The 14,134-nt window shown below is 40.9% G+C and overlaps 2 protein-coding genes across 2 annotated transcripts; both read right to left on the bottom strand.

The window, feature by feature from the left end:
- Window positions 1-408: 408 nt before the first annotated feature.
- On the bottom strand, window positions 409-5,321 carry lmod1b (leiomodin 1b (smooth muscle)). The gene is made up of 3 exons (XM_068712410.1): window positions 4,477-5,321; window positions 1,715-3,460; window positions 409-1,636 (listed from the first exon to the last, which is right to left on the bottom strand). Exons 1-3 carry the CDS (start codon window positions 4,762-4,764, stop codon window positions 1,610-1,612), a joined length of 2,061 nt encoding a protein of 686 aa, XP_068568511.1. The 5' UTR covers window positions 4,765-5,321; the 3' UTR covers window positions 409-1,609.
- Window positions 5,322-5,560: 239 nt separating this feature from the next.
- Window positions 5,561-13,206, bottom strand: shisa4 (shisa family member 4). Its single transcript, XM_068712411.1, has 5 exons — window positions 12,971-13,206; window positions 11,044-11,221; window positions 8,985-9,121; window positions 8,687-8,893; window positions 5,561-7,963 (listed from the first exon to the last, which is right to left on the bottom strand). Exons 1-5 carry the CDS (start codon window positions 13,047-13,049, stop codon window positions 7,923-7,925), a joined length of 642 nt encoding a protein of 213 aa, XP_068568512.1. The 5' UTR covers window positions 13,050-13,206; the 3' UTR covers window positions 5,561-7,922.
- Between the last annotated feature and the right edge of the window lie 928 nt (window positions 13,207-14,134).

The following is a 14,134-nucleotide window of genomic DNA, read 5'->3' as shown; positions in this document are numbered from 1 at the left end:
TGGCTGCCTCACCAGCTGGAGGGTGGACACTACACAGCTCCTGCTGTTCCTCTGCAGCTTTAAACGTGTAATGTGAAGTGAAATGTGAAGAAATGTTCTTGTTTTCTGGTTGCAGAAGCACAGGCATGTAAATGGTTGTATAATGATGGAGAGGTTCTTCAAATGAACTCAAGTAACTCAGTTGTCAGGATTCACATGCAGAATTACAGGAGTCCTTTGAATTATTTATGCTGCAGGTTAGTTGTTGACTATGAATACATATCTATATATGGCTCTGTATATACTGTGCATATCTTTCTAGCAACGGCTCGACCTAAAGTGAGAGTGAAAATAGAAATACTTGAGTATCTTATTAAGAGTGAATGCTTTTATAGAGCCTATAAACCAACTGAAATGAATGACAGCCCATTAGATATACAGTATATTTTGTATATATATTAATACATACATACCTTGATTTATAATACTGGAAAATATTATAAATGTCAGTTGCATTCAACTTTACACATACTGTTCATATTCTCCATAATGATATCAGCAGGCGTAACGTTACACTTGTGACTTTTCATTGCAAACAAATACCGGAATCTTTTATTGAAGACATACAGGCTCTGTAACAAAGGCATGTGTAATCAGATAAGACAGAGAATCTTTCATTACACAGTGCACATATGAGTGCCCCTCTGATTTATGATTATCAATAAATTCCTTTAAAAATGACATTCACTTAAAAGCACATAAAGGCGTAAATCAACAGGAGGGTTGATATAAGCCAGTAATGGTTTTACACGTCCCCCTAAGGTTAAGACGTGAAGGCATTCAAACACCCACGCTACAATGATTCTGTACAAATTATAACATCAGATACTGAAGGACAGCCATTTGCACTTCCTGATAAAAATGCATTATGTAATTATTTTCATGCTAAAACTCTTTCGGCATGCACCAGGATTCCACTTGGCTGCTTTCCAATCCATTAAATCCTGCCTGAGATGTCATGAGATTTGGCAATGAGACACACAATCAAAGACCACCATGACCTTTTCCTTTTTTCTTACCCAGATTTTCTTAAGTCAGGCCGCCATGTTTGTTAATTCCCTGATATTTACGCCATTTCTGAATTCCCAGTTTGAACAGATGTACAACAAATAAATAAATGGTCAAATTAAAGTCTACTATATCGCCGATAAACTTTTTGTATATTAGAATTTTATAAAGAGTTATTTGAATCTCTTATCAATAAGCTCATCGCAAACTCCCAGCTTCATATTATCTAGTGCAAATAACCAGCAAAGCGTCAATATGTACGGAAGACAACAACAACCACAACACTCATGGCACTCTTTGCAGTCGGTTAATAGAGAGCCCTGCATCACTCATTCTCCACAGAGTCCTTTTGGTCCAGTGTTTGAGGGGAGAACTCATTGTGAGGGCTGGTCATCCAATCGATGGGCATCTCATGTTTCACTTTCTCCATCCGTCCCGCAGCACAGCTCTTCCACTGCATCCGGGGAATGTAGAGATTATCTCTTTAAAAAAAAACCTGTGGTGAAATGTCTGTTCTCCCTCTCTCTTCTTTTTTTTCCACTTCATATTCCAACAGGAAATATTACTGCAACCACTTTGGCACCGGCACCTGTGGGAAAAATAAAATGTAAGTATGTGAGCATATATTGCGGCGGAGCAAACCTATCCATAAACCCATCTTACATACCTTCTTCAGGTGTTGCTTATCGCTTCCTCTGATCGAGGCGAGCAGTTGGTCCCTTGAGTTCTTACCACCGCCCGGGCTTCTTCCATCCAGTTTCCTCTGTGACACCGGGGTCAGAGAGTTCCTCAGGGAGTCTACGTCCAGCATGGGAGGTGGAGGAGGGGGAGGTCCACCCCCGGGAGGAGGCGGAGGCGGTGGTGGTGGAGCCGGACCTCCAGCTCTTCTTTTAGGAGTCATCTTTGGCGACGGCACAGGTGACGGTATGGGAGAAGGTTTGGGCGAAGCTCTGGGCGAGTTTCTCAGAGATCCTCCACCACCCGCCTTGGGTACCTCCAGTGTTCCCTTCTTCTCCCCGTTGGCCTGGGCCTGCTTCTGCTCCTGCAGGCGCTTCTGCCTCTGCCGGTCCATGTTGCGACTCAGTATGTTTGTCGTGGTCATTCTGGGTCCAGCTAACTCAAAGTGGTAGCCCAGTTTGAGCAAGGTGGTATTCTCCTTCAGGATCTTGGTCATCTCCATCTCGGTCTTCCCGCCGCAGATGTGACGCTGGTTTTGAAAGCGAAGCTCGGTCAGCGTGGAGTTGTGTGGCAGCGCCTGGATCAGAGACAGGATGCCCTTGCCGGTGAGATGGTTGGAGTCCACGTTGATGCTGGTGATGGTCTTGTTGCTGCGTAGCGTGCCTGCGATGGCATAAGCCACGTGGTCGTCTGCGCGGCAGTTGGCCAAAGCAAACTTCTTCACGTTGGTGTTCTTGTGCAAAGCCTCTGCGAACTCCATGAGTGTTTTCGTCTTGATGACCTCTGAGTTGTTGACGTTGAGCTCAGTGAGGGAGGGGTCGTTGCTGCGAACCTGCTCCATCAGCTCATCGAACATGCTGGAGTCTTCCTCCTCCTCCTCTTCCTCCTTCGCCTTGCACCTTGGGCTTTTTTCAGCCACACAGTTGCCAAGTTTCTCAGTTCCTTTTCCATCACTCCCCTCTTTTTCCTTTTTCTCCTCTACTTTCTTCTCCGTGCTTGTCTTCTTCTCCTTCTCTTTCACGTGGTCACTGTGGTTAACCAGCTCCTCTCTATCTGTTCTTTTCTCTGCCTTGTCATGTTTCACCTGCACCTCACCCCTCTCTGATGGCTGTCGCTCAAGTTTGGCACCAGGTTTGTTTTTATCTTCAGCTTTTTTCTCCTCCTCTGTAGGCTTCTTCTCTTCTGCTTTACTCGGCGGGGCCGGGCTTTCTTGTGCTTTGCTCTGCTTTTCCAACATTTGAGAGACACGCCCTTGTGTCCTGAAACAATCTGATTTCCTCTCTCTTTCCTTGCCCGTATCCTTCTCGTGCTTTTCTCGTAGCTTCGAGATGATGTCTTTGGTTTTGCTCTCATCTCTTCTCCTGCAGTCTTCTTTCCTCTCTTTGCTGTCGTCCTTTTTTTCCTGTAACTTCGAGATCATGTCTTTTGTTTTGCTACCTGTGCTCTCTCTGTTTTCTCTTCTGTCTCTTATCTTGTTGTCTTCCTGTTTCTCTTTGGTCTCCTCTTTCACGTCACCCTCTCTGCTTTCTTGCTTCCAGTGTCTACTCGAAAGCCGACTTCGCTCCTCTCTCAAACTTTCGGGACCTTTGCTGTTTCTGTTGTCGACCTTAGTATCTTTTTCACTTGAGACACTAGTTTGTCTTTGTAGGCCTTCTGTCACGTCCTCGTTCCCTTCCTGGCTCAGGCCCATTTTCCTCAGATATTCCTGCTTCCGGCTCTGCTTCTTTGCATCACCCTGCAGGAGGACGAATATGAGGAGTATGAGTAGTGTTATGTCACAAAGTAAAGCAGTTAAATAGATGCCAATATCAAAATCAAACAGGAGGTCCAAAATGGAGTGTGACAAAGGATGTAGACCAAAATAAATCACAGGTTGTCAAGACATCTGTGTCACAAGTAAAATATATTGGCTATATAGTAACATAACTTGTTCTTACAGACATACGGTATATACTGCATGGCATAGATAGGATGATGTAACACCTAATACCCATATGAATACTGTATTCCTTTACTGTCAAACAGCTCCTCGTCCATCTGCTCACTGTAAACACACTCTCCCTGACACAATAAGGGATGGTGTGTTGACAGTCAGTAAAAGGGCAAGGAGACATCTTTTTTTTTTAATAGCGCAGGGATACATTCGCAGCGAGTAGCTTGCAAAGTGTTTGATTTGTGAGTCTCCATCTGTTTTGCTGTCTGAGGCCGTGGCTCTGGCAGATGTATCCTTAAAAGGCAGTGAGCGTAGGAGCAATCAACCAAGGAATTCCATCAGGCCGGGATTAAGAAGCTCCGCAGGGCCTCCGCTCCATCGACTGAAGTGACTCTCCTTTAAACACACAAACTGCAAGAAACCTGGCTCTAAGCAGGGCTCTTTTATAGCATGTCATAGGAATAAGATAAACACTTCGGTGTGTTTCTGATGCTGGTTCTCCTCTTGTGAGAAGATGATTAAGAATGTAGAAATGCATGTAAGCAAGACTCAAAGGGGAACAGCAGCCATATCTAAACTATTAATGAGCTGATGGACTGATGGGGTCCAGTTGGCGCTTTGCTTCAGGCAAAATGAAACATAGCACACGAGAGCTATCATTAGAATTCCTCAGGGACAGTGGATGTTCCATAATGCTGTAATCTACCAGTCTTAAGGGTATACATTGTTGTTCGATTTGATAAAGTCGTCATTTTGATTAAAAACTGCTCAAACACAAACATCTTAAAAGAGTAATGGGTCTTTAAGCATTCACAAACCTCAAATGACGGTTCCTTCTCGCTGAGCTTCCCTTTTCGGTCACTCTCGCGCCTGCTGTCCAGCTTAGCGTCCCGGACATTGTTGCTCGTAGGCGGCTGCGCAGCTTGGCTCTCCCCTTGGGCGATGATGTTCCCGTCCTCCGGCTTGATGTCCGGCACTTTCATCATGTCCTTCTCCAGCTCCTCCATCTCCTCGGGGGAGAGAGTGGACAGCAGGTTGTCCAGGTCCGGGTCTTCACTGACCTGGCGGCCCGTACAGGTCAGGCCTCTCACCTTTCTCCTGGACATGGTTGCTAAAAAAAAATCTGGGGTAAAGGCTGTAAAGAAATTTGGAAAATTGGTGGTAGTACAGTAAATCCCTTTATTTCAAATTTGATTATTGGGTAATCTCGCTCCGATGTTGAGAAGTATTCCCATAGGTCAAAGCTAGTGTCCTGCTGTCCTGTGGCGTCCTGCTCGCCAAAAAGCCACCAGAGGCATCAATCCTGGTGCAAAGAGGATGGACTCTCGGTCTTTCAGTGAGGGGTACCAGTGATGAACTGCAAGAGCCTCGCATCATCAAAGCGGACTGTGAGGCTGGGACATTCTTTGAAATCCTGTTAAAGTGCATGTCCATATTTAGTTCAGGGTACACACTCCTTTAAAGGTAATGGGAAGGGCTGAAGTTTACAGAGACACTGGAGCAGAGTCACACAGACTTCCTATTACACAGTTTGTTTATATTGAGGCCAGTTACAATTTTTTTGTTTAGTAATGAATCTGATTTTAACTAGTTGGAGTTTCACATTAGGTTTTTTGCCACGGTGAAAACATCACGTTTCATGTTTCTGTTAGGAACTTTTTCCAGAGTGTCTTGAATCAACACATTCCTAACATTTTGGGAGAAACAGCACGAGTTAAAAATACAGTTTTGTTTTCACAGGAGCTCAATATAACACCAGCAGGCCAATGAGTTAGGGATGACAGAAAGTTAAGATGATTTCAGAAGGATTTGTATTTAAGTATTGGTAAAATCAGAATAAAAAAAGAAATATAATAGATACATGTATTAGGATATTAAAATGTATATTGGCCTGGTGTGTAGGTGGGCTGTGTAGTTTTTTAAAAATGTACATTAAAGCTGTAAGGCAAACTATAAAAATATGCAAATGACAAATGGTAATTTGTTGATAGCAATCAGTGTTTTAGGGGCACAGATTTAATTTGGATTAGGTGTTGTGATGACAATGAAATGAATCACTTCTGCCAAAGATGAACATATCTATAATTGTTCAGAGGTTGTTATGGACATCTAGTGGTCAAAGGGATGTGGATATATACTAACTCCCTCTTATTTAAAACAAAAAGACACAGGACACAGTTGTTTTTTTTACATTCCAAAGTTAAATTTTATGTTAATAGAAATAAAACCCTTTTTCACTCACTTTATATTACAATGTCATACCATCCATATAACAACAGACAGTTGCCAACTGATGTCAGTTCCAGTAAACACACTCATGGAGTTGGTTTAGAACAACAAATAAACAGAAACATCATTGAGCAAATGTTATGTCAAACTACATATGAAAGCATCTTACAAAGGAAAGTCCAGTGTTCTCTGTGTGCGCTTTACAAAGGCTCAACAAATCTGTACAAATGGACGTCGCCATCGGAGGAAACAATTTATGCTGTAAACTCGTGGTAATAGGTCTTTTTTTTAGAGACAAGATACAGCAGTAAGTTTCAAGGAAAAGCCCAGGCTTTTCTGATCAATCAGCAAAATAAGTGTTTTGTTTTTAATGTAGAGATACATTACACCCAAATAAAGATAATCATCACCTATTAGTAGTCAGACAGCTAACATGCTTGAGACGTCATGTTTTACAGTTCACACATCTTACAAAGGGCACAGAGCCAGAATAATTACAGGTTACAGGCCCTGACCTCACTGGAGCCCAAATCTGTAAGTGTAAATTTGAAGAAACAGTTGGACATTTTGAGAAACACAGCTTTCTGCGACGTCAGACGAGAAGATCGATACACCCGTGTCTTTAAGATTGGTATCGATCCACTCGAGTAACTCTCAGTAAGACAGGAAATATATTTCCCAAAATGTCAAACTATGACTTTAAAGAATAAATCTACTTTTTCAACAGTAGTGATTTTTGGCTTTGTAGCTAGTCCACAAGGTGAGAACCCATTCACAGTAAAAGGTAACCTCAATAATAATAATAATAATAATAATAATAAATACCAAATGGAAAGATGACAAAATTGCTAAAACGCCATATCTTATGTTACAATAACAATACATTATGTTGAAAATAACTTGTTACAATATCATAAAATATTCAGCTGAAGAACAGATTTACAAAATAAGTATTTAAATAGTTAATCTCTTTCCTTTTTCTCCATCATGATGAATTATTGTAAGGCGGGACACTTTGTTTTGAACCTGCAACTCCCCTGACCTGATATGTTACAAGAAATAAACACTTAACATGACTTTCACTGGAAAACATCCTACCTGCCATTATGTGATTAATCTAAAGATTTCATTTAAAACCAGAAAAGAAGCGTGAGAGGACAGATAACTTTGACTGGGGTAGCATGCTGATGTCTAGAGCACACAATAGAACGATGCAGCTAATATACTATCATGAATAAATTAGTCCTGCCAGATACAAAAGAAACAAGAGACAAAGTTGAAACTCACGGATGACTAAAAGCTTCTGACACAAAATTAGGAGTACCATAAATCCTTTAGGCCATCTGCAAATGTATCACAGTACCGCACTGCCTTTGAGACATAGATGTCACCGTATTTAAACATGCAGTTGGTTTTTCACTTTAGTCTCGACCACATCACAAAAAAACCCATTAAATACAGAAATAAAGACATCATGTAATCATAGCTGGAGAGTGTGTGACCTGGAATGTAGCCTTAGGCAGATCTCAATTTATTGAAATTTAACAAAAAGGTGAGGAAGTAAAGCATTTGTCCCTTTAATAAATGCATTATTTATTAATTTTGTTTAAATGCCCTCTGACCCCTCTTAGGTAGTGACCCTGTCATTGAGGCGAGTGTGTCAGAGCACAAGTGGCAGCACAGAGTCGAGACAGATACTTCCTCATTTTGGGGATAGAGCGGCGGCCTCTGCCAAACCCGCCGGGAGCCATCGGGCGTCAGGTTGCGGAACAGAATTTGACTTACGTAAATACTCCGGAAAAGTAGGACAACCTTGTAAATAAACATAGAAGAAAAAAAAAATTAAAGTGCCTCCTGCTAGTCGAGCTGTAGCGTTTATTTGAGTGTGTGTGCGTGTTTGAGTGTGAGAGTGTTGCTGCCTTCTCCTTTTGATACAGTCCTTTCTCTCAGCTGCTGTTGTTTACCACTGTGTTAGTGTGTGTGTGTGTGTGTGTGTGTGCGTGCGTGTGTGTGTGCGTGTGTGTAGACGAGCCCATCAATGACCAGGATACTGAGGTGGAGAGTAAGGTGGAGGGGCTGAAAAATAAAAAGGGTAGAAACATCGAATAAAGTCAGAACTTCATATATTACTAGGACTGCGTTAAGATCGGTTTACAAAAGAACTTGCCTGTATTTTTATGTATCATATTTAATACTTCTATCTTTCTTTCTTTTCTTCTTGTAAAGCACCTTGAAAGACCTCGGTGTGTGATACAGTGCTACATAAATAAACTTGCCTAAAGTGGTGACTAACACTGCCGTCCCTGGAGCCTCAGATGTAAAATTAGTGATGGCAGTAGTGGAGGGAACATGGACTCATTAGAATTAAAAGGGTTTATGCCCTCGGTAGCTTTTAAATCAGATATCAGATATCATGCAACAAAGTTGACCTTTTCAACTGTTGCTGGAGCCAGAGGGCACTGTCCAAAATAGAGTGCTCAACCTCTGGGGAACATAAATAAATAAATTGTGTTGGTGCAACAAGAAAGATCAGGGGGTCACCCAAACAGTCTCAATAGATTTTAAGGAAATCTGTCCACCTCGATCAAACCACCCCACCCCCCACCCCCCCAAAATCTAACATTCTCTGCCGTTGCAGGGCAATAAACACAAGGAGCGTTTGTCTTTCTCCTTGTGTCATATTTAATGCAACATGAATAGAGCCCCTTTACGTTCCAAAAAAGTAGGTAACACCACAGAATATCAGCAGATTGTCTAGTTTTTGTTAAATATGGAGATAATAGCTAGAGCTGCTCTTACCCTGGCTGTATGCAGGATCCATCAGGTGTGGTGGGTAATGTCCCGGCTGCATCATCGGGTAGTGGGGAGGCATGCCAGGGTAGTGGGGCGCCATTGGATAACCCACATGTGGATAACCCGCATGTGGGTACTCAGACGGTCCCAGTGGTTTTCCATAAGCGTCATACATGGGCTCCACTGGGTAACTGGCCATGGGGATCTGCTGGACTGTGGGCCAAGAAGTACAGACTGCTGTGAAGGAAACTAGAAGCTCATCGGTTGTCTGCACAAGAACGGACGTAAAGAGACGAGATCTCACCATCATACGGTGTCCGGCCCCTCTGCTGCCTTCTCTGGTAGAGGTAACAGCAGGAGCACATGAAGCAGCAGACCATGGTCGCAATGATCGCCACAAACAGGAGGATGGAGGAGGCGATGCCAGCCAAAGTGGTGGGGCTGAGAGGAGAGACAGAGGAAGGGCCTAAGTTACAAAGCGGTTCCTTGCTCGCTTTGATCATCCAGCCTCACGTCGTCCCCTCCTCTATCTCGCTAATTACACTATGAGGATTAAAGAGGGGACGGCTGTGATGTGGAGCTTTTGATTCAGACACAATCTTTTACCGCAGACTGACCCTGAAACATCAGAGTTAATGACGTCCACGTTGCATCTCTCTTGTCAGATTCCATCACCTCGTAGTCTCACTGAAGCAACAAAGCCCTCCGTTTCAGCTCAGCCCCCCCGCCGCCCACTGATCGGATCTCTCACTGGGCTTAATAAGCTGCAGGTTGTCTGCTTGCTACTGGATAGAGACGGATGGTTTCCAGTGGTATGGAGGGAAAGTGCCATGATTCAGTCTCTCAGGTAAACGCTTGTACCTGAGAGACTTATCCAGCATCATCACGATCCGTCACAGGGGAAAGCTGATGTGATAGAACCACTAATGAGAACGCATTACACCGTGAGGACCAAAGCAAGATCATTAAGTCACATTCGTCCGGTGGGACATGAGAGCCGGCCAGTTAAAGAATGGAAGAGGTTTCGCAGAATGCAGGGCGATGGTGGACCATGTCTTCTATGTATTTTTATACAATGTCAATATTTCTTCTCACTTACATCCCCTTGTACATCAAAGACAATCACCTCAGACGTGATGCAAATGTTTAATGTTGACGTACACAATTATTAACACTGCTGTCTGTACGCATGAGACAATTCACCCATCACTAAATTCCACTATTTCAAGTAGAATTTTTTTAAGCAAATTCCGTGTCTCTTTACTGTTTCTATGGTTATTTGTTTCTCAATATTACTACTTATGTATGGTGCATCTATTGCATTTTATTTACATTTTTTTGTATATATAGTATATGCCCAAAATGTACAGTTTTTGGAGGGGTGCTTTTCCATACTATTAATCTATTCAAGTCCTTACTTGATGCTTAACTACTACGATACTTCAGCTCGACAATATTCTATGTTTTGCACTATATTTCGCATTTCACGTTCCTATATGTTATAATAATACATGAGGCTATTGCTTTAATCATTTGCCTCTAGTAGAATGTATGGCTGAAACTAACCATCAGTTTCATTAGTACCTTTTCATTATTGCCAAGAGATTGCCAGTATCTTTTGGAAAAGAGATTTTCTAATCTCACTGAGATTTAACTGGTTAAATAAAAGGTTCCAGATAATATAATAATAAATAATTCAAATTTCTTTTTTATATGACCAACGGTCCAAAACCCAGTGATATGCAATTTACAATGATGTAACAAGAGAAACGCAGCAAATAAAATACTCAAATTGGAGAACCTGAAACCAGATTATCTCCTGATTAGTTTCAGAGCTAGTGAAACGTCCCTATTGCACATAAATAGGCCTTCATATGCATTACTTTAAGAAAAAGTCCACACAACCAATTACAATGATGTCACTTAATGCCTCTTGCTTTGTAGCATTGTTTTCGGTAAAGAGACAGATTCTTTATTGTCCTTTTCAAAGGAAATGTGTTGCCACAGTCTTTACAGAGCCTCACGTAAATACATTATACACCACAACATAACTTCATGAAAGTATATATGTGTATATATATAAAGTATGTGCATAAAGTGTACTTTGTAATGTGCATAAAGTGTACTTTGTATCGATGGATTTATGTTTATAGATGTGTAAGGACGCATCTTATTGTGCATACTGGCCCCCTTTTTTTTTTCTTTTTTTTTTTTAAAAGAATCTGTCTGCCTTCAGAAAACGAAGGAATTGTGCTCCTGCAGCGATAACCTTGAATCATGAACACTAACTTGGTATCAAATGAATTCATAAATAAGTAATTAAATCAAAACCCTGCTGCTGCTGCTGCAGCTGTTTCCCCCACCTGAACTGGAAGAGCATGCAGCGTTTCTGCTCCCTCTCGGTGATCATCTTGAAGGCGTCCAGGCAGCAGTAGCGCCGGTGACAGTTCCCGCAGCAGAACGTGATGAGAGGGCAGTCGAAGCCGTTGTGCCAGGTGCCGTTTTTATCCACGTACCACAGACAGTCCTCGTTCGCACTGACTGCAGAACAGACACAAAACAAAGTGTGAGGCGGGACGACTCTACAGGGAAGAGGATCAAAATGGAAGCATGAAGCAGCAGGTCAAACTTTAGGTTTTCCTCTAAAAAAATATATATATTATTTTCCTGCTTACAATCTCTCAGTTTAACGGACAGGCTGTTTCTGTTTCTTCACACTTTTTCTCAGTGAGTGTAATTCTTGATTGTTCACTTACAGTCACAATGCATTATGTAACCGCTCACTGTGGCAGAGGACGAAAACTGATTAGGGCTCAAGTAAGGTACCTAGGATTTAAAGGTCCTGCATGTCTGAAAAAAAAAAAAGGAGTTAATTTATTAATTCTAGAATGTAAGGATTGTTCTCAGTATCAATTAATTAATATTTATTTTTAATGAACCAACTTTTGGTCTATATATAAGGAAAAGCAAACAAATAAATACAGTCCAAAAGGTTTTTGATTTGTTTTGTCCGCCCAAGAGTCCAAAAATATTACATTCACTATGATGTAATATGATTTGAGAACCCATCAGAAATACATACAAAAACACATCTCTGGGATGTTTCAGAGAAACATTCGGCATACTGTCTTTCATGAGAACCAATACAAAGTGGGTCCTAAATTGAGTTGAAGGAGCTGGTATGTTTATAGGTCACCCATCAAAACAGAATTTAAGGCACCACAAATTACAGCTTAATCACAACACATTTTACATTACGTCAGGGAGAACACAGTCACAATAAAGTATGTTATGATTTGACTGAACACTGTAAATTAAACAACATATTTATCCTCAGAGAGCGGCTCTTGTATTGAAGTGATCCAATAGCTACAATAACACATTGTTGAGCAGAGATCTCTATAAACCTGCTCCTGTAACGTTTATACTCATCCTTTGAGAGCTGTTATTGAGAATACGTATTCTGCCACTTGATATAAGATAATACAAATGTGATCATCCTGTAGTGTTAGTATTGTCTGGCTGTTTACACTACTGTATGCAGTAGGAAACTACTGTTTGCTTATACCTTGTTGAATAACAGTTAAATAAAAAGCAAAATGACGACAGTTAAAACTATTGGTGTGATATTATTGTAATATCGTGTTGTACATATTGTCAGTGATGTTTTCTAGGAAAACATGGTGCCTTAAAATATCAATAAAACAGCAATACTTTAGATGAGCCTGATATTAATAATATAATTTATTTTTAACTGAATACTTATTACCAGTTTGCCAGACACAGAATATAAATCACTATGAATTGAAATAACCTCGGTAAAAGGTGCAATACTAATAAAGTTTGATAGATTGACATAAGGCTTGAATTATATAAACTGCATTGTGGCGGCAAACTGTGTTGGAAAATAAAGACATTAACGTTATTCTTTAATTCTCAAAAAAAACGTAGCTACCGTTACCTAACATGCAGAAACCAGCCAGACTACCGTTCGTTCACACAGGTTAGCGAAACAAATAGCTTAGCATAAACATGGTGGGACTCTACACAGTGAACGGTTTAGTAAACATCCAGGCCTAAAAATAAACATCCACATTATAAGAAATGTTAACAGTCGTAAAGCTGCATGAGCTCATGTTGACTGCTGTGAGGCTGCAGACACGTCCCGACTCCGCTTGCAACGGCTGAAATAAATAGCGGCCATGCAGGCTGAACAGACGTTAGCAGGATCTACCGTTAAAACCGTTAGCTAGCGAAGCGCGCGGCCTGGATGGAGCTCCATAATCTTACCCGGAGCAGTGCAGAGGACGACGGTGAGCAGCGCCAAAGGCAGCGCGATGAGGGACATGTTTCCAGCTGGAAAAAACATCCTCGTCCTTATTGTACACCAAGCGAGCGATGTGTTAAAGAGGAGCTGTGTATGAGCGAGGATAACCGGACTAACGGTGGTTCACAGACATTATTGTGGCTCGGGAACAGCACAGGAGGCGAGCGGTAATTTATCCCAAGAAGTGACACATCGAGGCTGTGACGCCGCACGGGACGAGGAGGATGCTGTCTTCACGTACTGACTGAAACGTCGGAATAAACAACGTTACAATAGTAATTCTCATCCTATTAGACCCCAGTACATCGGGTGAAAGAGGTATGCCTACTCTGATTATTTACTAAAGTAAAAGTAGAAATACCATAGTCTAAAAATAATCCATTACAAGTCAAGTAAAAAAAAAAGGATAAAGTAAAAGTAGAGAAGTGTTATCAGCAACATGTAATTTAAGTTGCAAAATAATTAAGGCTCCTTTCAAAATGTAAAAGCATTTTAACATTATAGCTCATCAATGTAGAGCCAATTTTTTAAATTACATATACTACTATAGTACTGCATTATATATATTATCATGTATGTAAAACATAACTAGTAAGTTTAAGAGTCAAATAAATATTGTGGAGTAAAAAAGTACAAACGTAAAGGAGTTTAAGTATAAAGTGGCATAAAATGGAAAACTCAAGTAAAGTAAAAGTATCTGAAAATTGTATGTATACATATAAGCCTGACAATACACCATAAATTCATATTAATCAGAACCACAGCGCTGTGTATACATTACAAACAATAAAAAAAGTAAAACAATAGACCTTCATTGTCCACAACAAAATCCATAAATCATTGTCTGACAAAAGTTGGCCTGTTACTGGAGAAACCATGAATAGTCAATCTTTCCTCCTGTCGGCACATTTTAAATTGAAACAATCATCTGTACACCAGAATATTTAAGGATTAGTCAAGATATTTTTATTTTCATTTCATCTCCACAATGCATAGACTATTCCGATGCATTCTAATGAATACAACGTACTATAAACCTCTTCTCCGAACTTATGAAGGCCAAAAAGTAGTAATATTACAAACGCAGAGCTTATACATGTCTTTTAGTGTTGTAATAATAAAATATG

The sequence above is a fragment of the Cebidichthys violaceus genome, unplaced genomic scaffold, assembly GCF_023349555.1.
Source record: "Cebidichthys violaceus isolate CVI_PGR_0920_01 unplaced genomic scaffold, fCebVio1.0.p SCAF_17, whole genome shotgun sequence".
NCBI lineage: Eukaryota > Metazoa > Chordata > Actinopteri > Perciformes > Stichaeidae > Cebidichthys > Cebidichthys violaceus.
This window is presented reverse-complemented; position numbering and strand designations above follow the sequence as displayed.